General features: G+C 32.9%; 3 protein-coding genes across 7 annotated transcripts; 1 reads left to right on the forward strand and 2 right to left on the reverse strand.

Moving 5' to 3' along the window:
- Positions 1–2,471: 2,471 nt before the first annotated feature.
- Positions 2,472–3,705, reverse strand: LOC140052180 (mitochondrial import inner membrane translocase subunit Tim29-like). Its single transcript, XM_072097618.1, has 2 exons — positions 3,632–3,705; positions 2,472–3,124 (listed from the first exon to the last, which is right to left on the reverse strand). The coding sequence occupies exons 1-2, from the start codon at positions 3,702–3,704 to the stop codon at positions 2,646–2,648; spliced, it is 552 nt and encodes a 183-aa protein (XP_071953719.1). The 5' UTR covers position 3,705; the 3' UTR covers positions 2,472–2,645.
- A 97-nt stretch (positions 3,706–3,802) lies between these two features.
- Positions 3,803–13,098, forward strand: LOC140051247 (post-GPI attachment to proteins factor 6-like). Of its 3 annotated transcripts, none has more exons than XM_072096392.1 (13): positions 3,803–3,883; positions 4,086–4,245; positions 4,792–4,972; positions 5,255–5,453; positions 6,119–6,252; positions 6,872–7,170; positions 7,437–7,789; positions 8,355–8,557; positions 9,159–9,301; positions 9,626–9,804; positions 10,020–10,173; positions 10,316–10,416; positions 10,921–13,098. In XM_072096392.1, exons 2-13 carry the CDS (start codon positions 4,182–4,184, stop codon positions 11,215–11,217), a joined length of 2,307 nt encoding a protein of 768 aa, XP_071952493.1. In that variant the 5' UTR covers positions 3,803–3,883; positions 4,086–4,181; the 3' UTR covers positions 11,218–13,098. The 3 variants fall into 3 exon arrangements, with proteins under 3 accessions (XP_071952493.1, XP_071952492.1, XP_071952491.1); XM_072096391.1 differs by having other exon boundaries at positions 3,813–3,921; XM_072096390.1 differs by having other exon boundaries at positions 3,813–4,245.
- A 63-nt stretch (positions 13,099–13,161) lies between these two features.
- LOC140051249 (F-box/WD repeat-containing protein 9-like) lies at positions 13,162–20,695 on the reverse strand. 3 transcript variants are annotated; one of them, XM_072096393.1, is made up of 11 exons: positions 20,676–20,695; positions 20,161–20,225; positions 19,584–19,937; positions 18,860–19,005; positions 18,332–18,451; positions 16,982–17,094; positions 16,794–16,885; positions 15,877–16,022; positions 14,878–14,991; positions 14,537–14,626; positions 13,162–14,172 (listed from the first exon to the last, which is right to left on the reverse strand). In XM_072096393.1, exons 3-11 carry the CDS (start codon positions 19,903–19,905, stop codon positions 14,026–14,028), a joined length of 1,290 nt encoding a protein of 429 aa, XP_071952494.1. In that variant the 5' UTR covers positions 19,906–19,937; positions 20,161–20,225; positions 20,676–20,695; the 3' UTR covers positions 13,162–14,025. The 3 variants fall into 3 exon arrangements, with proteins under 3 accessions (XP_071952494.1, XP_071952495.1, XP_071952497.1); XM_072096394.1 differs by lacking the exon at positions 20,676–20,695 and adding an exon at positions 20,354–20,451; XM_072096396.1 differs by lacking the exon at positions 20,161–20,225 and having other exon boundaries at positions 20,676–20,687.
- Between the last annotated feature and the right edge of the window lie 1,649 nt (positions 20,696–22,344).

Genomic DNA, 22,344 nt, shown 5'->3' on the forward strand with positions numbered 1-22,344 from the left:
TCTGCTTAACACGCAGAAGGTCCCGGTTTGAGCCCTGGCGAAACCTATTTTCTTTACTTTCTAACTGTATACGTCTGTATACAGCTTCTTTCGCTGTACCCCGAGTATTGCACATTCGTGCTTGTTAAAACGTGTTCAGGTTGTTCAGTTTAATTCAAACTCAAATTTATAAAAAAAATGTAATGTCTTTACCTATAATGTTGAAAAATGTTGCTTTAACATCATCATATCGACTTCTTGTTGATAAGTCTCGCCAAATAATGAAAATAAAGAATTATCATAGTTTTAAACATAATAACATTAAACAATACAAATGTGGGTATAACTTGATAAAGGCTCTAACAATTTCGATTGCCTTAGCTAGACTACAGTAATATAACGTGATTAATGTTCATACCTAAAATGTTAATATAGACTTGATTATGTCGTGTCACCATCAGAAAGTATTTATAAAAAAAATAAAAATTATTACACACTTAAAAACAAATAAATGACAGTTTGGTGGATAGAGTTGTAGTTAATAATTGTGACGCTTTTTACCTAAAATGTTGACAGCTTGGTGTCGATTGTTGATGTGTTCCCCCGTCATGTGTATCAATGAAAAACAAAATTTAAAAATAAACACTTTATTAGTTATTGATTTTAGACGTGTATTCATTGTATACAGGCCACCACACAAATAATAATGACTGTATTACACAGCTATAAACAAATCAATTTAACGTGTTTTATATTTTTCTGAACAGAGTTTTAGATAAAAATTACGACTGCTCTTACCTTATATTATGTTGACAACATTAGAATATGAAGATAAAGTGAAGTTAATGTTAATTTGTAGATAATGTGAGAATATGAAGATAATGCAAGAATGTGAAGATAATGTGAGAATGTGAAGATAATGCGAGAATGTGAAGATAATGCAAGAATGTGAAGATAATGTGAGAATGTGAAGATAATGTGAGAATGTGAAGATAATGTGAGAATGTGAAGATAATGCGAGAATGTGAAGATAATGCAAGAATGTGAAGATAATGTGAGAATATGAAGATAATGCAAGAATGTGAAGATAATGTGAGATTGTGAAGATAATGCAAGAATGTGAAGATAATGCGAGAATGTGAAGATAATGTGAGAATGTGAAGATAAAGTGAAGTTAATGTGAAGGTAATGTGAGAATGTGAAGATAATGCAAGAATGTGAAGATAATGTGAGAATGTGAAGATAATGTGAAGGTAATGTGAGAATGTGAAGATAATGCAAGAATGTGAAGATAATGTGAGAATGTGAAGATAAAGTGAAGTTAATGTGAAGGTAATGTGAGAATGTGAAGATAATGTGAGAATGTGAAGATAATGCGAGAATGTGAAGATAATGCAAGAATGTGAAGATAATGTGAGAATGTGAAGATAAAGTGAAGTTAATGTGAAGGTAATGTGAGAATGTGAAGATAATGTGAGAATGTGAAGATAATGCAAGAATGTGAAGATAATGTGAGAATGTGAAGATAAAGTGAAGTTAATGTGAAGATAAAGTGAAGTTAATGTGAAGGTAATGTGAGAATGTGAAGATAATGCAAGAATGTGAAGATAATGTGAGAATGTGAAGATAAAGTGAAGTTAATGTGAAGGTAATGTGAGAATGTGAAGATAATGTGAGAATGTGAAGATAATGCGAGAATGTGAAGATAATGCAAGAATGTGAAGATAATGTGAGAATGTGAAGATAAAGTGAAGTTAATGTGAAGGTAATGTGAGAATGTGAAGATAATGTGAGAATGTGAAGATGTGAGAATGTAAAGGTAATGCGAGAATGTGAAGGTAATGCAAGAATGTAAAGATAATGCGAGAATGTGAAGATAATGTGAGAATGTGAAGATAAAGTGAAGGTAATGCAAGAATGTGAAGATAATGTGAGAATGTGAAGGTAATGCAAGAATGTGAAGATAATGTGAGAATGTGAAGATAATGTGAGAATGTGAAGGTAATGCAAGAATGTGAAGATAATGTGAGAATGTGAAGATAATGTGAGAATGTGAAGATAATGCAAGAATGTGAAGATAATGTGAGAATGTGAAGATGTGAGAATGTGAAGATAATGCAAGAATGTGAAGATAATGCGAGAATGTGAAGATGTGAGAATGTAAAGGTAATGCAAGAATGTGAAGATAATGTGAGAATGTGAAGGTAATGCAAGAATGTGAAGGTAATGCGAGAATGTGAAAGTTATGCAAGAGTGTGAAGATAATGTGAAGGTAATGCAAGAATGTGAAGATAATGCAAGCATGTGATGATAATGTGAGAATGTGAAGATAATGTGAGAATGGGAAGATAATGCGAATGTGAGAATTAGAAGATAATGCGAGAATGAGAAAATATTGCCCTTGCTGAAAATCTTCTGATTGATAGTAATATAATACACATACATAAAAAACAACTAATTATTTTAATACAAAAGTATAATTAATAATACAATTTCTTTATTTGTGTTTTAATCATCTTCACACTATTTTCTCACAACTTATGTTTTTATATTTTTGCTTTGTCTATCGTTTCCAGTAATTTGTATTTATAATAAAAACATTTACAATAACTACAATTCACAATTATAATTTTAATACATAAAATGTTTTGAATTCATTTGAGAATTCATTTAAATTCTTCATCATTTATATCATAATCTTTCATTGCCTTCTCTAAGAAAAGCCATCGTCCAAGAACGCCAACATCCAAATAACGGTCATACAAATCCAACCACCCAACAGACAAATGCTTGCAGTTTGCATTATACAGTGAAACTTCACTTCCGTAATTATCATACCATATTAAGCTGAAGAACACAAAATTCTGGCGTCGAATCATGTTTTTACTCCTGTATTTTAATAACATTTGCACATGGTTATTTGATTGCAAGTTCCTGGTTCGATCACCTACAAGGAGCAGATCATTGGACGCTTCACAGAGTTCTTGATTGAAGAATTCTAAACTGGGGTTACGGTGAGCTGCATAACCTAAACTGGCAGCAGCTATAAGGTAGATGCTTGCTTTTATCGGCCTAGCTTTCGCATCACTTACAGTATCTTTGGCAACATTTTTGTAGTCCAAGGCAAGTGCTTTCAGGTATTCACCTATTACATTGAAACAAAAAATAATAATATTATAGAGAATACATAGGCCTAGAGCTTAGTAATAGTATTATTAATTATTATGATTAAGATACAGTAGGCCTTCTTTGTAGGCCTAGCCTAAATGAATTTAAATACTATTAATAATAATAATAATTAATATCTTATCTTTGTTAAAGTTATGTCTAAAAAAAAATAAATTTAGCCTATGTATTGAGTTTTCTAATAATAATACAGTACTCGGCGTTAATTAACTAAAAAAGCAGAGAAGTATAAAATGTGCATTGGGGCGAAATGACTCGATACTGTACTAATACTGTTAGTTTTCCCATTTCATCGCGGGTTATCAATCATATCGATCATACGGAGCCTAGCCTGGCTGCATGGTAGGTTGAGTGAGTGGGGCTTACCTATCTAACATATTAAACAATGCCGAGCTCTGTATATATCATCATTGGATAAGGGATCATGTCATATTTAAAAGGGTAAGATATTACTAGAATTATTTACCTAGTTTTTGGAGCTGCCGACCGAAAAATCCTCCACCTGACTTCCACATTCTCAATTTCATGGAAGCAGCCATCTTTTTGTGAACATAGGTCGCGAGAGGGCAGCAAACATAGATGGCAGCATCACATACTGTACACTACCAAATACTTTTTTTTAAGAAGATGGGAAATGCCAACCGCGGTGGTTTGTTGACTTTTTGCAGGCCTACCCTTTTGCCCAGGCCTATTTCCTATGTGTCATTTATAACCAATTGTAAGGGACATTTTTGCTTTATCCGCCAGTGACTCAAGGTATCTTCTGTAGGTTAAGAAATTAATAAACTTATAAAATATTGGCCCTACTACTCATGAGTCACATGGTTTTTCAGTAGTATACGTCATTAAGCAACCAGGACTTTGAACATCAGTTTTATTTATTTTGAATGCAAAATGTAGCATTTGTTGTTTAATCGCAGAAAGGAAGAAGCTGAGTGAGTGAACTAAGGTTCTGGCTATCATCATCATCAGACAGGAGAGACAAGCTGGCAGAAAGAGAGTAAATAATTGTTGAAATGTCTTCAATTATTTGGCATTTTGGTGTTTTGCTGCTTCTTATTCCAACAGAATTTTGTTTATGTACGTATTAATTAAATAATAATCTTCTTTGTTTTACAGTCAATATTATAAATATTAAATTTTACTGTATTTATACAAAACACACCTTCGTTGAAGAATAAAATACCCTCTTTGAATATTAAACGTCTGCCATAAATATTGTTTGGAATAAATACCTCCCTCGAATAAACAATAACTGTTCCTGCATTATTCAAATACTGGTAAATACGGTAATAACTTTTGGGCAAATTGACAATCAATACAGCCAACCAAAATGGTATAGATTGTTTGTAATTATTTTCTATCCGCACGTTTGTGTGTGTTCAATTGCCACAGATCTAGTTCTCTGTTTCCGATAATACCAATAAACTGATATCCTTTACACCAAATACTGTAGTCCCCGATAAAATATAACTAATTTACATGCATGGAGATCGACTGAACTGTTTTTGGGCAACTAACTTTCGATGCAGTCAACCATGCAAATGGTATGGTCAAATGTGCATTTTATTTATTATTTTTAAATTACACGCATACATGACATGACATGGCCTTAATCTTTTTTAGGTTCTCCAAGCAGTGCTTACACCCTTATGTACCAAGAAAGCAAGAAACTCCGTACCTATAGCAACTATCATAACATTGGGTTGTTTCACTTCCCAGTTCAATCGGAGGTCAATATTATGTGTATGGTGTTTACGCAACTAGTAAGTGATGTGAAAAATTGCGATGCTATTGACCTGACGGTGTAAGTATTTTTTTTTGTAGACATTCTGAATTCTGTGAGAGAATGAGTTCTATGGCGCTTTAAATATTTTTGAGCCACTGTGGTGGACAGACGTAATGGCGCCATAGTTGGTTGCCGGTGACAGGTTGGAACTCTTAGGGGAGAAGAATTCTGTTGAAAAGATGTAAAATCTAAGTCCACAGTGCTCTGATCTTAATGAACTGGCTCTATATAAATGTCTCATTACATTACACTTGAGTGCTCAACATTAATAAATTCTTAATTTAATTTTTGTTTTCACAGAGAAATACATCAAGGTAGTTTTCCAGTAGTCAATCCAGATGGATCATCATTTCCAGATAACACCTACCTACGACCATCAGAAGTCGACCAACAATCCATGAAGTCTAATATGACGTTAGTGTTTGACAATCCTACCCCTGGCTACTGGTTCTTAGGGGCGTATATCAAATCTGATGGAAATGATCGTATCAAACAGGAGGTAAGAAGAAGAACACTATCAAACTTTATGTGACAAAAAAATGTGATGTGTCCATATATGGACATGGAGATGTCATACTACTACCATATTTGGGTATATCACTAACATATTTGGGCACATCACACTCTTTTCGTCAAACTATAGTATAGACAGAGCTTTCAGCTTGGTTCAAACTTGAATGCAACCCAATGACATACTGTAGGCGCAACGCAAGTGAGTTGACCAAGCAACAGATAATCTATTGCGTAGTGATTGGTGTTATGTTCTTGCGCTGCATCCAAGTGAGAACAAAGCTTAAATCATTGGTAAGCAAATATCTTCACCAATCCACTAATATCAGTTCAGTTTTATTCGGTTCACTCAAAAATACAAAGACAAACATAAAATATAAAAAAGCACAAGATAACAATATTAATAGAATGAACCGAGGAATAACCCAAGAAAGTTTAAAAGAAAACTTATTTCCATTGGGGTCCTCAGACATAAAAATAACACTGATTATCGCCCTAAGACTACTAAATATGTTTACATATCCTTGTTAGTTTTTAAGACCAGACTGTTTTTGGATCCTAGGAGTTCTAGACTCTATCCTTTGATTACTTAATTGACAATATGTAATGACAAATTCATTTTTATGTCTACATCTTTTTGTTTTTATTGTACAGGGCCTTGGGAAGGATTGTGAATATGGGATAGAAGTACAGATGTTAAGTATTCTTGAGGCTGATATTACAACACTTATAGACTCAGCTCTTGTTGAAGATTCATTAGATGCTGCTCGCAATGCTACCATGTTTAGGTACACTATGCAAGATAATCGTGGGAGATTCCCGACATTTCGGGTCATCCTCACACCTCCTGCTAGGGTGCAATTTGTTGTTATTGCTTTGGAACGAAACAATTATTCCTATAATGTTTACATAAATAAATTACTAAAATTAAAACAACTTTGTTGCACTCTACAAACGGTTTCACGATGGTGATAACAATCATTATATTACAATATCATTATATATACTGTATATTAATATTCAGGTGTTCTATAATTCTAAATTTATTATTTAGTCTCTAATACTAGGTCTTAAGGTCTGTCTAAACTATAACTAGTTTGACAAAAAAAGTGTAATGTGCCCAAATATGGTAGTAGGGATATGCTATAAAATATGGTAGTGATATGACATCATCATGTCCATATATGGGCACATCACATTTTTTTGTCACATAAAGTTAGTGTAGACAAGGCTTTAGTTTGTTTAACAACATGAAAACACATTTCACATTTACATACTCGAGTGGAAGCCTAAAATTGGTTTATTTTGAATTTGTAGAGCGCCTTGTCTTGTTTGGCCATACTTCACTTTTCCAACCTTTTGTGATTTTTAGTTACTGTACCATAAAACTCTTACTTACTTTTTCAGATATTTTGTTGCGCCCACGATTGGAAGCATTAAATTCATGGTCAGTGGTTGTCATGTGAAACACCAAGATGGTAAAATCGATGAAGCGTGTCCCCTGAACATAACCACACGTGCAAATGCATTACCAATGAACGTAGGCTCAGTATACTGTAACTCGTCCGCAGTAAAGGATGATGGTGAATGTCAAATAGACGTCCAATATCCAGAGACTAAAGTGTGGTATTATTTATTGGTGGAGGTTTCCCAGCAAATACCTGTGAATCAAACTGTGATTTTTAATATTACCCTACAAGCTACAGGTAAGAGAAATATTTAGTTGTGTAGCATATACAAAAGATCATAACACAAATTTAGCATTGAAATAGTATTTTTTTTCTGTCTGTCTGTTTGTGTGTTTGTTCGTTTGTTACTTATACTAAGATTATGTCAAAACTACTAAACCGATTTCAATTGCTCTTCTTTTTATTATCTGTATTGTTTTTAAATAAAGATCTCTGATAGCTGCTAAAATTAAATTATTTGATAATCCTGATGAAAAATTCTTTTTATTCTTTTTTTTTTTCAGTTTGTCAGAATAATAAATACTACACAAACTATGAGGCTGATGGGTACAGTGCCTCAAGAACAGACGTGAAAATGTTTAAGGATATTATGGACTTGTACCTTTACAATGTACAGTATGAAGTGTCGTCCTCCGACGACCTGGACACAGGCGGAATGCAGTGCCCCGAGGTGATCCAGTTAGAGTCACATGACCTGTCTTCTATTTTTAACATTGCTTTTTACGGAACTACAGGGAATGGTACAAACCTATATCAATTTAGTTTTGAAAAACCTCTAATCACTTCGCTGGAAGTAAGACCTTTCATTGATATTGGTGGCACTCTCAAGATATATGCTGGAATATTTGATACAGAGGTAATATCTGAGATATTTTATTTTAAATTTGATACTGTATAATACAGTAATAGGGTTGTACCTAGTGTTATAACATATATTTCCTTTTCTGTCTTGGGAAAGTGTGGAGGGGTTCTGCCATAGTCAAAATAATTTTAACTAGGATTATATACTTATGAGTGTTCTGGTATAAATATCTACAACGAGATCTGTGAAAGAATGAAGCATATTTAGTAATAATGGCACAAATAGTGGGTATGTTATAGATACATTTATATAATCTTAAAAACCTTAAACTATTATTAAATGATATAAATCAGTTTATTAAACCCAAAGTGTATAAAAAATTCCATATAAAAAATTAAAATATTCACTAAATAGCAAAATACGGTAAGTCATTGTGCTGATTCAATATTAATATTAATCATTTTCTTATTTCATAATTTTATCTTTTCTTCCAGCTGTTTACCTTATATTTTTGATTTATCATAATTTTTAATTTTGTTGTTTTGATATTCAGTTCTTTTATTTCCCTTCTTTTTTTTTATGATGTAATATTATTATTTATATACATTTTCCTTTTCAGATGAATAGTACAGATGCTCTATCAATAAAGCTATGCTTGCATAGAAATACGCTACCACCTATCACTGATGATGGAGAAATAGACTGTCCCAGCGAAAACATATTATACTTAAATAATACTGACTTAGAAGATACATGGTTTGTTCCATTTCCTGAATCGGGGACATGGTATATATCTGCGTCGGCACAATGCGACGATGATGAGTAAGTTTCTTATTTATAGAATGTGTTTTTTTTTGCCATCCACAAATCCATCATCCACATGTTTTAAAAAGTAAAAAAAAATATAAATAAACAAAAAAAAAATTGTGTTTCATGTTTTGTCCAAGATGCATTATAAGGCCAACTAGGGTATAATATTAAGTGAATAAAGTTTATTGACCTGTGACCGGATGTTAAGGTCACAGGGGGATGGTAAAACCTCTTTGGAAATGAATGAAGTGAAATATTACCACACACAATTACGTAAAGTTCAGTTGTTTTGATAGTCTCTACCTGGGTGAATGAAAACTTCCATAATCAAACAGTTTTTTTAAAGTTTTAAATAATACAGTTAGAGTTAAGCACCTCTTAGGAGGAGACACTCGTATTAAGGGGACACTGTGGTTCTATAGGTTCCCCAGGGTTTTACTGTTTGTGCTTTATTGAATTTTAAGTGCAATCATGTAAAAGTTCAGTTTAGGCCGCCACTTTTAAAATGAGTTCCGATAAATCACATGCCAAGTAATTTCCTCCCTTGCGTTAAAGTTGAAAAATTTATATTGTTTAACCTAATTACTGGAATCAATTTTGATTTTCTTTGTAGCGATGAGATGGATTGTGAGGGTGATATATTCTTAATATTGGATATTCATTTAATTCCTTGCATCAATGATTGTGGAGAATATGGCACTTGTCATGTTGGTTATGATGCTGGTCTTTCATATGCTTATTGCACCTGCAAAAATGGTAAGAATTCTTGAAACCAAAGTTGTGATGACCCAAGACCTAGCAAATACTATTAATTCATTTGATTTCTTGGTCCAACGACACAATGTGTATTAGGTCCTAGGTTCTAGTCCAATGCAAGAAGAAAACCTTGCTCTTCTATCTAATGCTCTGTCCACACTATCAAACTTTATGTAACAACAAATGTGCCATTATATGGACATGATGATGTCATATCACTACCATAGTTAAGTCTATCACTACCATATTTGGGCACATCACACTTTTCTTGTGAAACTAGTTTGATAGTGTAAGCAGAGCTAAAAAATTGTCTTTCTTTTGCAGATTATCGTGGCTGGGGCTGTACCGATGATTCTGAGGCCTGGTCAAGGACTTATTTCCTAGTTCAAGTGTTACTGTTGACTCTTAGTAATTTATTTTTCATTCCATCAATTATTTTGGCCATATACAGGAGGTTCTTTCCAGAGGCTGTTGTGTATTTCTGCACAATGTTTTTTTCCACTGTAAGTATCTTTTTCGAAAGTTCTGTCTACACTATCAAACTTTATGTGACAAAAAAAATGTTTAACCATTTCGGTCAATCCCTATTAAAGGATACTTTGTTGAGTTCCTCTCAATAGAGTTTCCAAACAAAATACATCTTGTTTTAACCTAATTTTAGTGCTTTTTCAAATAAATCAAATAAAGTATAACTTTATTTTTCACATTTTTGACCTAGTTTTACCATGCTTGTGACGCTGGCAATTTTTGTATAATGGACTATAACACACACCAATACTGTGACTTCTACGCATCGTTTATGGCTATATTTTGCACACTGCTTTGTATGGCTAAATTACCAGACAGCTTAAAGCAGACATTTACAATGTTAGGTAAGTTTAAACAAATTGTAACGATTTTCAATACTAAGAGTATTATGGAAATAGCACAATTAACAGTTGAAGAGAAAATGAAACTTTTATATAATTGTACTGACCCTTTTGATTGTTACGTACTTGGTTTGATTTATTTCAGCTGTGTTTGGAATCACCGTAGGTGTTAATTACAACAGGTTTAGTTTGTGGGCGGCACTAGTTCCCACCGTAACAGGCCTGGTGATAGTGATTGTATCATGGGTAAGTGGTAGGGTATTAATTAGTAATGGTGTTAATGTATGCATCCAGCACAGGACTTCAAGGCTGTGTTAGTTACAAGTACGGGGATAGAATTTGTGGCTACTTGTGAAAACATTGAACCGCATGAATTATTAATAAATTAAATTAAAATTAATTGCACAGCCATGAAAGAAATTAAACTTTTAAACTTACTTACTTTTAAATAATATAAAAATAATGCTAATAAAATAATGCTAATATTTTTATATTGTGTATAAAAAGGGAATTAGCATGGTGTGTTTCTAATGTAAAGTTTTCTATTGGCGTGTCGACAGTGTGCCTATTTTCATAGTGTGCTGATATGACAAAGCATGGTCGACATTGTCGGTAGAAAATAATGCATTTACACTCACGTTCCAGCAGATCTATAGAAAACATGCATGGTCGTCTGTTCCAATAACCTCTACCATAAGAATATTGATATATTGATTTTAGAGGTGATTAAATGTGGATTTATTTTTACAGAGTTACCAGTGCCGTAGACTAAAAGCATGCTACCCTTCGAAGAAGCTGTGGTTGACTCGACTGCTACCAGGATTGTGCCTAGCTGGTATCGGCTTTCTACTGTACGCGCTTCTGGAGAAAGAAGACAATTATCAATATATCCACAGTATTTGGCATGCGTTCATGGCAGTCGGCATTCTGTTTCTTTTACCGACACAAACAAAAAAGAATGATGAACATGAGTTTCACATGGCAGAGCTCATGGATATATCAACTATACATGCAGAGTTAGTGGAGAATGAATCACCTGATTATTAGCCAATCAAAGAAGTGTATTTAAAGTGCGAAATAAATCGTGAGAATAGAAGGTGAATGAAAAGTGAGAATAGACAACAAGTGTGAATAGACAACAAGTGTGAATAGACAAGTTGAAATGTGCTGTATAATTCAATACATAGATAGTGTAGTGTATTTATTAAATCAATGTAATTTACAGTGTGTTCCTCTAGCATTCCTCTTGTGATTTTTAAAAGATCGTTGACACGAAAATTTAATGACCTTAATATTGATTTGTTTATGATTTAGTAGTTATACAATTTAAAATTTTAGTAAACTTTTCATAATTTTCTTTTTGTTTTGCCGTTTATTTATTAAAAAAATGGAAAATTATCTACACTTTATATGCACATTTTATTTAAAATTGCTATGCATTAGTTATATTGTTTACATTTGTAACATTGCATAAATACATGTTTTTCTATATAATTAATATTTAAAAAATGATTGATTTAAAGGCAAAGCTACTTGCTTTATAATTTAACTACTAAGATAAGGTAGTATATATGTGGACAAATCATAAAAACTGGCAATAACTTTATGGTGCATGTTAGATAGGTTTTAGATTTGCTTTGCCTCATTCTTAAAAAAAAACAAATTGTACTCCAAATTTGACATATTTACATTTTGTATTAGCAGGAAAGAATGACATTATAACTCTTTTCCTGGTATTAGTCATTCATGAGCAGTTGTTCACATGTTGTAAGTTACTCATGAGCAACTACTCATTCATGACAGGCTAGATTAGTGCGAGTCAGTTTCAATAAACCCATTCATGAGTACATTTGCATGTTTTCTATCACTTATGAGTGACTCGCAAGTACTGTAGGTCATGTTCACATGTTGTAAGTCACACATGAGCAACTACTCATCCATGACCGGCTTGGATAGATTAATGTCAGTTCCCATTCATGAGTACATTTACATGTTTTCTATCACTTATGAGTGACTCGCAAGTACTGTAGGTCATGTTCACATGTTGTAAGTCACACATGAGCAACTACTCATCCATGACCGGCTTGGATAGATTAATGTCCGTTCCCATTCATGAGTACATTTACATGTTTTCATCACTTATGAGTGACTCATCAAAATTGTAGGTGTTCACAAGTTATAAGTCACTCATAACTGACTCATGAGCAAGTGTTCACATTTAAGTTACTTGTTGAGTGACTCTCAGGAGCAACTTGCTATGAGCAGGTGTTTAATACCGTATTAATACAAGTTATAACTGCCTGTACACTCATTTCAAAGTTGCCTTTAAATCTATAATTTGCTGAATGACAGGATAATGATAATTAGAGTAGAACCCCTACACCTAAGGGACCACTTTCCTGTTTAACGAACAAGGCGCAATATATGTTTGAACACTACATCCAACCTCTATTCAGGGGACACTTTATTCTGTCCCAAAGGTGTCTGTTTAATACATGTCCAACTGGGATCATAAATTATTTTATTTATAACATTTTTTAATAAAAATAATTTGGTGCTTTTAAACTATTCTTGATATCAGATTGAACAATCTCAATCAATTTTCTAATTTATGGTAATGTGAAAATAGCAATAGGCCTATATGTACTTGGTGTTAAACAGGTGTTAAAATAGTGTTTCAGCATTATCACTGTGTGTGCTTTAGTGTTTCTCTACATTTTAGTATGTTATACAAAATATATATTCTAGTTTTAATTTCATATTATTTATTAAGCTTTTATAGTTTCCTCATGTCCAGTATCATTATATGTACAGTATACTGTATGTACATTCAGACAACTTTATTGATAATTTTAATACAATCAAATGAATTCCATTAAACTATCAAGCATAGAGTAGAGTAAGTTAGTTTTACCTAAATAATATTATCTAGTCTTAAGATTAACACATTTGAAAAATAAATATTCAATCTCAATTGTTGCATTTGATGTGTATTTTATTTGCAAATACTTTAGTACAAAACAAACAGATATACAACTAAAATTAACTAAGTTTTTAAAATTATAAACAGAGTTTTGTAACATTGCAAGCTAACAATCAAACTGGCACATGAACAACCAGAGAGTTGGAACCCTGGCCTAGCATAATGACTGAAGTAACAGGAATTCATTTTGGTATACTTTGATGGCTATTGTATTAGAACTTAGAAGTAAAAATATGTTAACAATTATTTCATAAAATTTATAATATACATCAATATCATACCTTGTGTAAAATATGTAATAATGGTGGGAGCAAACACTATGAGATGAGACACAATTAAAAACATGCTATGGTGCAAGCACCATAATCAATAAGACTGATAATAAATGATTGAAATATTTTTGGTCAATTATTTGTGAGGCTGTAGCGAGCATGACTGCCTAATCTGGAATTTTCACCACCCCATCCCTGGCACATAATACTCATATATACAGTACTTTATAGTAATAATCATTTTCAACAAATGTTTGCCGTTTTAACATCATGCTGTGACCCTAATTTGTTTTCTTTGATTTATATAAACCAGCCCAAAAATGATTGTTCATTAATATTGCTTCATTAAAATTTATCTAAAGACTGAGGTAGCTGGAACCCCTTGCATATGTACTACATGCTATCTTTGTTAAAGCTAAGATTAGGAATCCATTTGTTTAATTGCCTTTGAAAAAACTAGCTACACTAGAACACCTATTAGGACCCAACAAAGTATAGTTTCCTCTCGTTTGTTTCACAGGAAAGTCTCTTTAATTGGTGTTTTCCTTAAAGGAGAGGTTCTATTATAGTTTAACATATTGCACAATCTGTGTGAAGGTTTCAGAATGACTTTGGTCGCCATATACCGCATGTAAAATCGCTGCAGCCACAAGCTAAGACACCGTTTAGATAGTGTAGGTCGGTCAACTCTTGCAACTGCTCATCAATGGTGGTTAATTCAGACACAGGATGACATGGTGACAACACCTGTAAAGTAGAATAATGGTGTGAATATAAAAGATAATTTATAGAATTGTAGAAAACTAACTTAAAAGAAACTTCAATGAAGACTGTAACATTAAATCACCATCTCTAAACAATAATTATACAAATAATGAATGTTTATGTGGGTTGAATGGGGAGAATGATTTCATAAGTTGATTAACTGTTCTATTCAATGAGGTGTAGTCCAGTTGAATAGAACAGTACAAAACATTCATAATTGTTTTACATAATGTTTACTATTCTAGAGTAAACTTTTGTTCAATTAATCAGCCGTTTACATCTCAAACCGAATGTCGTAGGCTACCCAGTCGGATTTTGGCCGCAAGAGCAGAGAAGTTTACTTTACCTTTAATGTTTTATCAGTGGCTGCTGTGATAATACAGCCAGTGTTGTTATTTATACCTGTGATCTTGCCATTATGTCCTATATTATAATTCTGAAATGAATAAATTAAATCTTAATCTTAGAAACTATGATGATTTTGATGGCGATTTAAATTCAACAAAATACATACTGATTATGACTAAAGCCTTGCCTACACTATCAAACTTTATGTGTCAAAAAAAATGTGATGGGCCCATTATGATGTCATATCACCACCATATTTAAGCATAGCACTACCATATATGGGCACATCAAACTTTTTTGACACATAAAGTTTGATAGGCTTAATATAGTAATGGTTACCTGAACAATGTCAAACTTTCCATATGTTGGGTCAAGAACATTAATTTCACCATTGCGAAGTCCGGCCCATAGTTGACCGTTAGAGTAGGACATACTCATTGGAAAAGCCTCCATCTGTAGATTATAAATATTTCAACTATTGCTCAATTCAGTTTATATAGACAATGAACTAATAAAGGTATGAAACACTCATGATGGTGTTAGTGTGCACTGAACGAAATCCTTTTAACATGAACTGAAGGTGTAAAACTACAATTTTTTTTTTCCAAAATGTTAGTACTTAGTACTTACGGAACCTGAACTCTTGTTATAGTGATTAGGTTCACTTTTAGGTTCCTGCCTACTCCCTTAGTTTCTGTGTTTTGTTTGTTTGTAACTGGTTTTTGGCAATAAATAATAATAATAATAATAGTACTATAGCCTATTGTATGCTGTGAGTGAACATCCTTAGGATATGGGGGTTAGGGTTATAATATACATTATTATCATAATTACCATAATATGCAAATATATGCCTTGAGTCAGTTGGTTAAACATAAAGTACTAAAGTTTTTTAACCATACTAAGGCGTTTTTTAAACTGTAATAAGGCTGGGAGTTTTGAATCATTTGCTGTTCCCTACATTGTCTCACCTGTTGAACCAGGTGGTGTATACAGTAACTATGTATGTAATTAATGTGTTTTTTTATAAACCAGGTATACATGCCTTACATACATATGTTTAAAAATACAGTAAATACATAAAGCCGGAGTTGGATAGCCGAGTGGTTAGGACACTTGACTGACATACAGATAGACCCGGGTTCAATTCCCGACAACTCCCAGTCCACTCAGCTGTAAATGAGTACCTGGTTGAAAATACTAGGGAGAAAAAAGGCGGCGTGGAAAGAACTGGCCACCCTACCACATAATGCTGAGGCTTAGTACAATGAGCTCCTAACAGATCATTCTCCTACGTTCAGAGAACACGGGACTCACCTTTACTTTACATAAAGTTACCTTGATTTTCTTGAGTAGGCGATTGGCTCTCCTGTCATACACACCGATAGTATTATCTTCACTGCCACTCACGATGTAATGTTCATCCGCTGACAAACACAAAACAGGCTTCTTGTGGTGACGAAGCTTGGAAATCAAAGCATCGGCTAAAAATGTAGAGAATTAATTTTATTTTATTTTATTCAGGTTTCAACATAAAATGACAAGACAAAGATTAAAAATACAAATAGAAACATGTAAAGTATTGCACAGTACACAAGAAACCTAGAAAATCCCATAAAGTCAGAAAAAACAACTTATTTCCAATGGGGTCCTATTATCATAAACTTAAGCGACAAAAACAAAAAACGTTAAAATTACAAAAACGAGTACACAATAAAAAGAGAAATAGACTTATAAAAATATGATACACTAAAAATGTGATGACTATAAATGAATACTAAATACATGTAATTATATATTTGTAAATTACATTTTAGTTAGTAACACAAATAAAATGAATTAGCAATCAATTTAAAAGGCAATGGAAACAGAATATAAATACAGGCAAATATTGCGAATTATTTATTTATTTCTATCTTTAACCTTTTATACAATTACAAGTTTTATTATATAATAAGGAGCTTCTATTTGCAAGGACAGATGACCTAGGAACAAACTAGATCATGTTAATTCATTGAGCGCATGCAGAGAAATTAGGATGTGCTTCCTAGCTCTAGTCCTCGACACAGTTTGATGGTTTGTAAAGTCCAGGTGATGACCTATGACATATCAGTGTGAGGTGCCAGGTTGACCTATGACATATCAGTGTGAGGTGCCAGGTTGACCTATGACATATCAGTGTGAGGTGCCAGGTTGACCTATGACATATCAGTGTGAGGTGCCAGGTTTTCGCAAATATTACTATAATGACTTACTTCTTCTATCATACATATATATTTGCTTGTCATATGATCCTGACATCACAACATCCTTTTGTAGTACTGGACATAGAAAAGCAGAATTACCTCTTAAAAATAAAAAATAAAAATCAATTTTTCAGTCATGTTTTCAACCTAAATGTCTCTATTAAATCAAGTTTTTATAAAAGATTATAAAATGTTACCTCAATTGACCAACTTTCTTGAAATCTGCCTCAATATCCCAGAAATTCAACCAGCAATCCCATGATGCCGAGCACAGTATATTATCAAATGAAGTCATTGACCACACCCATCCCTACAAATTTAAGTTATAACTTACAGTTACACAAAATATGAAAGGACATACTTTTACAATAAAATGTGAAAATGCATTCATGCATAACACTCTAGGAATCAAATTAGAAGCAAGAATACTTCAATATAATAGGATTCTTAAAGCTCTGTCTACACTATCAAACAAGTTTTACCAACAAAGTGTGATGTGCTCAAATATGGTAGTGATATGCTTAAATATGATAGTGATATGTCATCATTATGTCCGGTTTCGATCCAAGTCGGCCCTAAACCGTCTCGGCCAAAGTCAAGTCGGCCTCAAGTCAACTCGGCCTCAAGTCAACTCGGCCTCAAGTCAACTCGGCCTCACGTCAACTCGGCCAAAAAATAATCGGTAAACTCGGCCCCGTTAAAGTATGGAACGCAAAAAGTGCAAATGAAGGGGATTGATAAAATAATATTTCTTCACAATTTTTTAACTATAAATAATTCTGACTTTTAATGAATATTAATATTTAGACAATAATATATTTAGCAAAAAAAATAGGAATGATTTCACCAACTTTCCTTTATTAATACGTTTAATAAAATTTCAAATTGCACAATTGAAAACAATTCGTAGCTGCGCCTCCCTGCGCCTTTGGCAGCTTTTTCGATATCTACAACTGCTACGTGTTTTCACTGACCGGGGGATTCCCCTTTTTTTAAAACGCAAATCATGGACAAAAACGATGTACAATCATTTTTTCTATGGCCAAATGGTGGAACGTAGGCCTCCGTCTTCGATTTACTAAAATGCGGTACCTGCACGTGTTTTTGTAACACGCGGGTACTTATATTCATATTGGCAATGAGTTCATTTTTTTATATGATATTATTTAATTATATATTTTTTTTTATTCATTTTTTTTAAAGCGTGGATAGTAAGAATCATAATAATATTAAGCACTTTTTACATTCCATACTTTATTGTGGCCGAGTTGACCGATTAGTTTTTGGCCGAGTTGACGTGAGGCCGAGTTGACTTGAGGCCGAGTTGACTTGGGGCCGAGTTGACTTGGGGCCGACTTGACTTTGGCCGAGACGGTTTAGGGCCGACTTGACCTGCACATGGGCACATCACATTTTTTGTCAAATAAAGTTTGATAGTGTAGACAGAACTTTAAACCACGTTAATCCCATTTTCCCATGATTAATAGAAACATATCTGATTATATAAATTTAATTCACAGAAATGAAATTATTCATTATTTACTTACTTTATGTGCTTGGATGGATTTCACAGAAGCACTTTCTGCTTTTGTTGTTTTACTTAATTTACGAAGGTCCCAAACATTCATAGTACGGTCACGGGACCCTGACACGCATATATCACCATTCTGTAAAATAAACTTTAAGTTTTAAACAAAAGTATCTAGCGGGTAAGACAGGTGCACCATAAAAATATCAGGAAAGGTTTAGTTCTGATAAATTATGTGTAATATGGTACAAATGAGAAAATATATGTGAGAGTAAAAACAGTTGATTTACTCAGAATTTTCTGCTTGATATATCATAAAATTGAACCACGGGACATTCGTGTCATGTTATGTTAAAAGTTATTTTTACTTTAAAAGTACATTTATAATTATTTGATATACCCTCATCTTAGTCATTCTGAAAATATTTTTTTTCTATTTCTAGATATTTTCATATCATAGCATATTTTTTAATATATTAAAGAATTTACTGAATTCTCTTCTCTTGTTTGATAAAGACTACAATGTTTAAAAAATATTCATATTCACCTGCAACAGACACACAGAATCTACTGATGCTATATGTCCACAGTTTAAAGAATAAAAGTCCATATTTTCTTTATAATTACTCCATAGTGAACAATCTTTCTCTATTTGGTAACAGGCTTGACCCCAATCAAAATTACCATCATCAACTATCAGAAGGAAAACGTATTTGTATAATCTATCTCAATCTGGCTTAAGCTCAGTCTACACTATTACTAGTTTGATAAAAAGAAGTGTATTGTGCCCGAATATGGTAGTGATATCCCCAAATATGATATGACATCATCATGTCCATATACTGTATGGGCACATCACATTTTTGTCACATAAAGTTTGATAGTGTCGACAGAGCTTAAAAAAGACCAATAATTCCATAGTACTGTACTTACTGTATGCTTTTATTACAACACAACACATTATATTGCCGGTATACAAAGACATACAGCATACATGTCTGAAACTTTTACAGTCGAACGAACAAAGTAACTTTTCTCTCATTTGATCAAGCTACATAAAACAAGAAACCTTAGTCTAATAAGCCCTGTTAAAAACCCTAGAAACACTGTTGGCATCCAATAAGTCCCACTGGGATTCAACAAAGTTTCCCTTAAATAATGGTGTCCCCTGAATAGGGGTTGGCTGTGATGAATATTGCTCCTTGTTCATTTCACCAGAAAGTATCCAAATAAATATTGGTGGTCCCTGAATAGGAGGGGCACTACTGTACCTGCTATGACTGGATACTGTCCTGTATATGTCTTCTTAATACGCATCTTCCAAATAGCATCCTGAGAAACGAGTTTATGAAACCGCTTGCATACCAAACTTAATTTTCCAATTACAAACTTTGGGTCCAAAAAGCCCACGATGACAAGTAAGATTTCTGTAGGTAAAACTAACAAATGCAGAGGCTCATCTGTGGTAGGTATTGGTGAAAGAGATGTACTTAAGTCATTGTCTTCTTCATTGGGTTGGTCTTCAGTTTCTATTGATAACTGTCTGAGGGTTTCCGTAAAGGATGACTCTAGTGGTTTTTCTGACGATGTCATTTTCTGTAAAGTTTAAGTTGAACATAAAGCTGCTACAAAGATAGAAAACAAGGCATAGGTTTAGATTAGGTATTTTTTAGTGATAACATATCAGAATGCTTAATTTATCACTGACATCATCAAACAGTAATTAATAACACTGAACTAAATACTAATATGGTGATGCAATTAAAAAAAATAATATACTACTAAAAAATAGATGTAATTTCATTGTATGATATAAAAGGAGAATAAAATAACATTGAAAAAAAATACCAATTCTCTTCATGCCTATGATGATTCCGTTGTGTTGCCTCTGCTCATTCAACCATTACCATATCCTGTCATCAGTGGATAAATTTAGACATGACTAAACACAATTAATTAATCATTCAAAAAGCAAAATGGAGCAAATTAAAAAGAACAGCTTGACTAATTTTAGGTTAATGTAACATGTATACATATTTACAGTTGTACAGTGCACAGAAATCCTTCACAATGTCATTATATAGCTCAGTAAAAATGTTAGGCGTTTTGGGCCTAATTTTCTAAGGACCGAATCGTCCCGGATTCCTGCCGACTCTCTTTAATTTTTCCTGCTGCCTGACAGGCTTATCATAAGGGCTAGGCTAGGCCTACGTAATATTCTATAGCCTAGGATCCTACTGCCTGTGCATGCCATGCCTAGGCCTAGTATGACATAATTTATTTATTTATTTAAATACAATTATTTTATTTGGTCTAGGTAGCTCTAAATCTAATTCACTTTTAACAAATTAAAAGTTTTATACCTTTTCTATTCTATCTCAACTTTTGTTGTGATAAAGAGCGCCACCAATATTTCTACATTATTTTGATTTGTTGAATATTATAATACAGTTATACATCCATTGTATTTGAGTGTTCAGTTTGTCGTTTATTTAATTGATATATTAAATAAATATTTCAATAAAATCGAATTATTACGTTCCTAATAAAAACACAGATAACATCTACTGGGCCCGAGGGAATTCATGGTGACAAAAGGAGTATTATCATGACCTATTATTCTCATAATGATGTAATTTAAGTTAAGGATACTTAAGTAAAAAGTTTATGAGCAGAACATTCTAGTAGTATGCAAGTTTTAATGTAATGTAATAACTATACAGCAACAATTCACATGGTCGGGGCTACATTGTAGCCTATCATGACCCAAGGAGGAAAGGTCGGTATTATTTACATCATCAGTTTAAAGGCTAAATAGCTCAAGATGCTAATAGTTACTGAAGAACAAAGATAAACTTTATTTAAAGCTGATCAGCACGTTTATCCAAAAGGTAAAATGTGCCTTTTTGTTATTTCGACAACCCACGAGGTGTTGGATGGAAAGAATTGACTTTTTCCATTAAAAATTACTTTAAAGTATAACGTTTTTTTTTATTTAAAAAAAGTTACTTTTGAATATTATATAAGAGTTGTTTTTTAATTTTTAAACGTGTGTTTGTATAGATTTGACGTATAGGCCTACTCTGAAAGATATATTTAAGATAATTTGTAATTAGCAAGTATCTTTTATGGTAAATAATTGACAAATCGTGGAATCAATCTCTGACTAACGGTTCTATAAATGTGTATTAACTGGAAACAGTCAAGTATAATGACCACTCATTATATTATCCAAAATTCTTTTACTTAGAAAAGAATTTGTAATTTTACGTGGTATATGCGAAAAGAAATAAATTTTTCGAGCTGTTGTTGGGTCAAGGCGTTATCCATATAAATAAACAAAAATATAATATGTTGCCTATAAAAGTAAAGAAGGAAGATTGTAGCATCTCTGATTAAACCCTGTAAATATTTACATTAAATTGAGAAATTCATTAATTTCGGTCAATTGCTGACTGTCCGTGGGTCAATACGTCATGTCACTTAGTTGTTCCTGAGGCTATTTTTTCCAGTTCGCATTCGTGACTATTCTTTTTTTACATTTAATTTGTTTCTTAATTTTTGTTTTTACCGATTTTTTTATATTTTTGGTTTACGGGGTAATAAATATGACGATTGCAACTAATTAAGTTCACCTAAACAATACCCTCTATTAACTAGCCCGATTTAGCAAACTTGTACGCATGGCTCGTATTTCAAGATCTGACGTAAAGGTCTAAAATACGATAGAGTTACAGGGGAACGCAATAAAATAGGTTCAAGTGTCACACGCTATGCTCTAACGCGCACGTATTTCACGGTACAAGTACAAGGCTCGTAACACATTCACGGTCAGTCAGCTCGCAAGAACAACAGGCTATTGTGTCACTTATTACTTTCCACTAATGAGCAACATTTAGTTCTTTTTATAGAGGTACGACGTCGCCCACTCTTCACAGGTATGTACGTTTTCATTTAATCCATATGTAACAACTGTTTATAATAGGACTATACACTATATACTCTTTAGGCGTATTTTGATATACAGTATAG

The sequence above is a fragment of the Antedon mediterranea genome, chromosome 6 (assembly GCF_964355755.1).
Source record: "Antedon mediterranea chromosome 6, ecAntMedi1.1, whole genome shotgun sequence".
NCBI lineage: Eukaryota > Metazoa > Echinodermata > Crinoidea > Comatulida > Antedonidae > Antedon > Antedon mediterranea.

Excerpts from the sequence above, each read along its gene's own strand:
- LOC140052180 (XM_072097618.1), bottom strand. The coding sequence starts at position 3,704 with ATGGCTGCTTCCATGAAATTGAGAATGTGGAAGTCAGGTGGAGGATTT. Across the intron at positions 3,125-3,631 it reads TCGGCAGCTCCAAAAACTAG|GTGAATACCTGAAAGCACTT; the intron begins GTAAATAATTCT and ends TCAATGTAATAG.
- LOC140051247 (XM_072096392.1), top strand. The coding sequence starts at position 4,182 with ATGTCTTCAATTATTTGGCATTTTGGTGTTTTGCTGCTTCTTATTCCA. Across the intron at positions 7,171-7,436 it reads TATTACCCTACAAGCTACAG|TTTGTCAGAATAATAAATAC; the intron begins GTAAGAGAAATA and ends TTTTTTTTTCAG. Across the intron at positions 8,558-9,158 it reads GCACAATGCGACGATGATGA|CGATGAGATGGATTGTGAGG; the intron begins GTAAGTTTCTTA and ends TTTTCTTTGTAG.
- LOC140051249 (XM_072096393.1), bottom strand. The coding sequence starts at position 19,905 with ATGACATCGTCAGAAAAACCACTAGAGTCATCCTTTACGGAAACCCTC. Across the intron at positions 16,886-16,981 it reads AAGAAAGTTGGTCAATTGAG|AGGTAATTCTGCTTTTCTAT; the intron begins GTAACATTTTAT and ends TTTATTTTTAAG. Across the intron at positions 16,023-16,793 it reads ATATATGTATGATAGAAGAA|CCGATGCTTTGATTTCCAAG; the intron begins GTAAGTCATTAT and ends CTACATTTTTAG.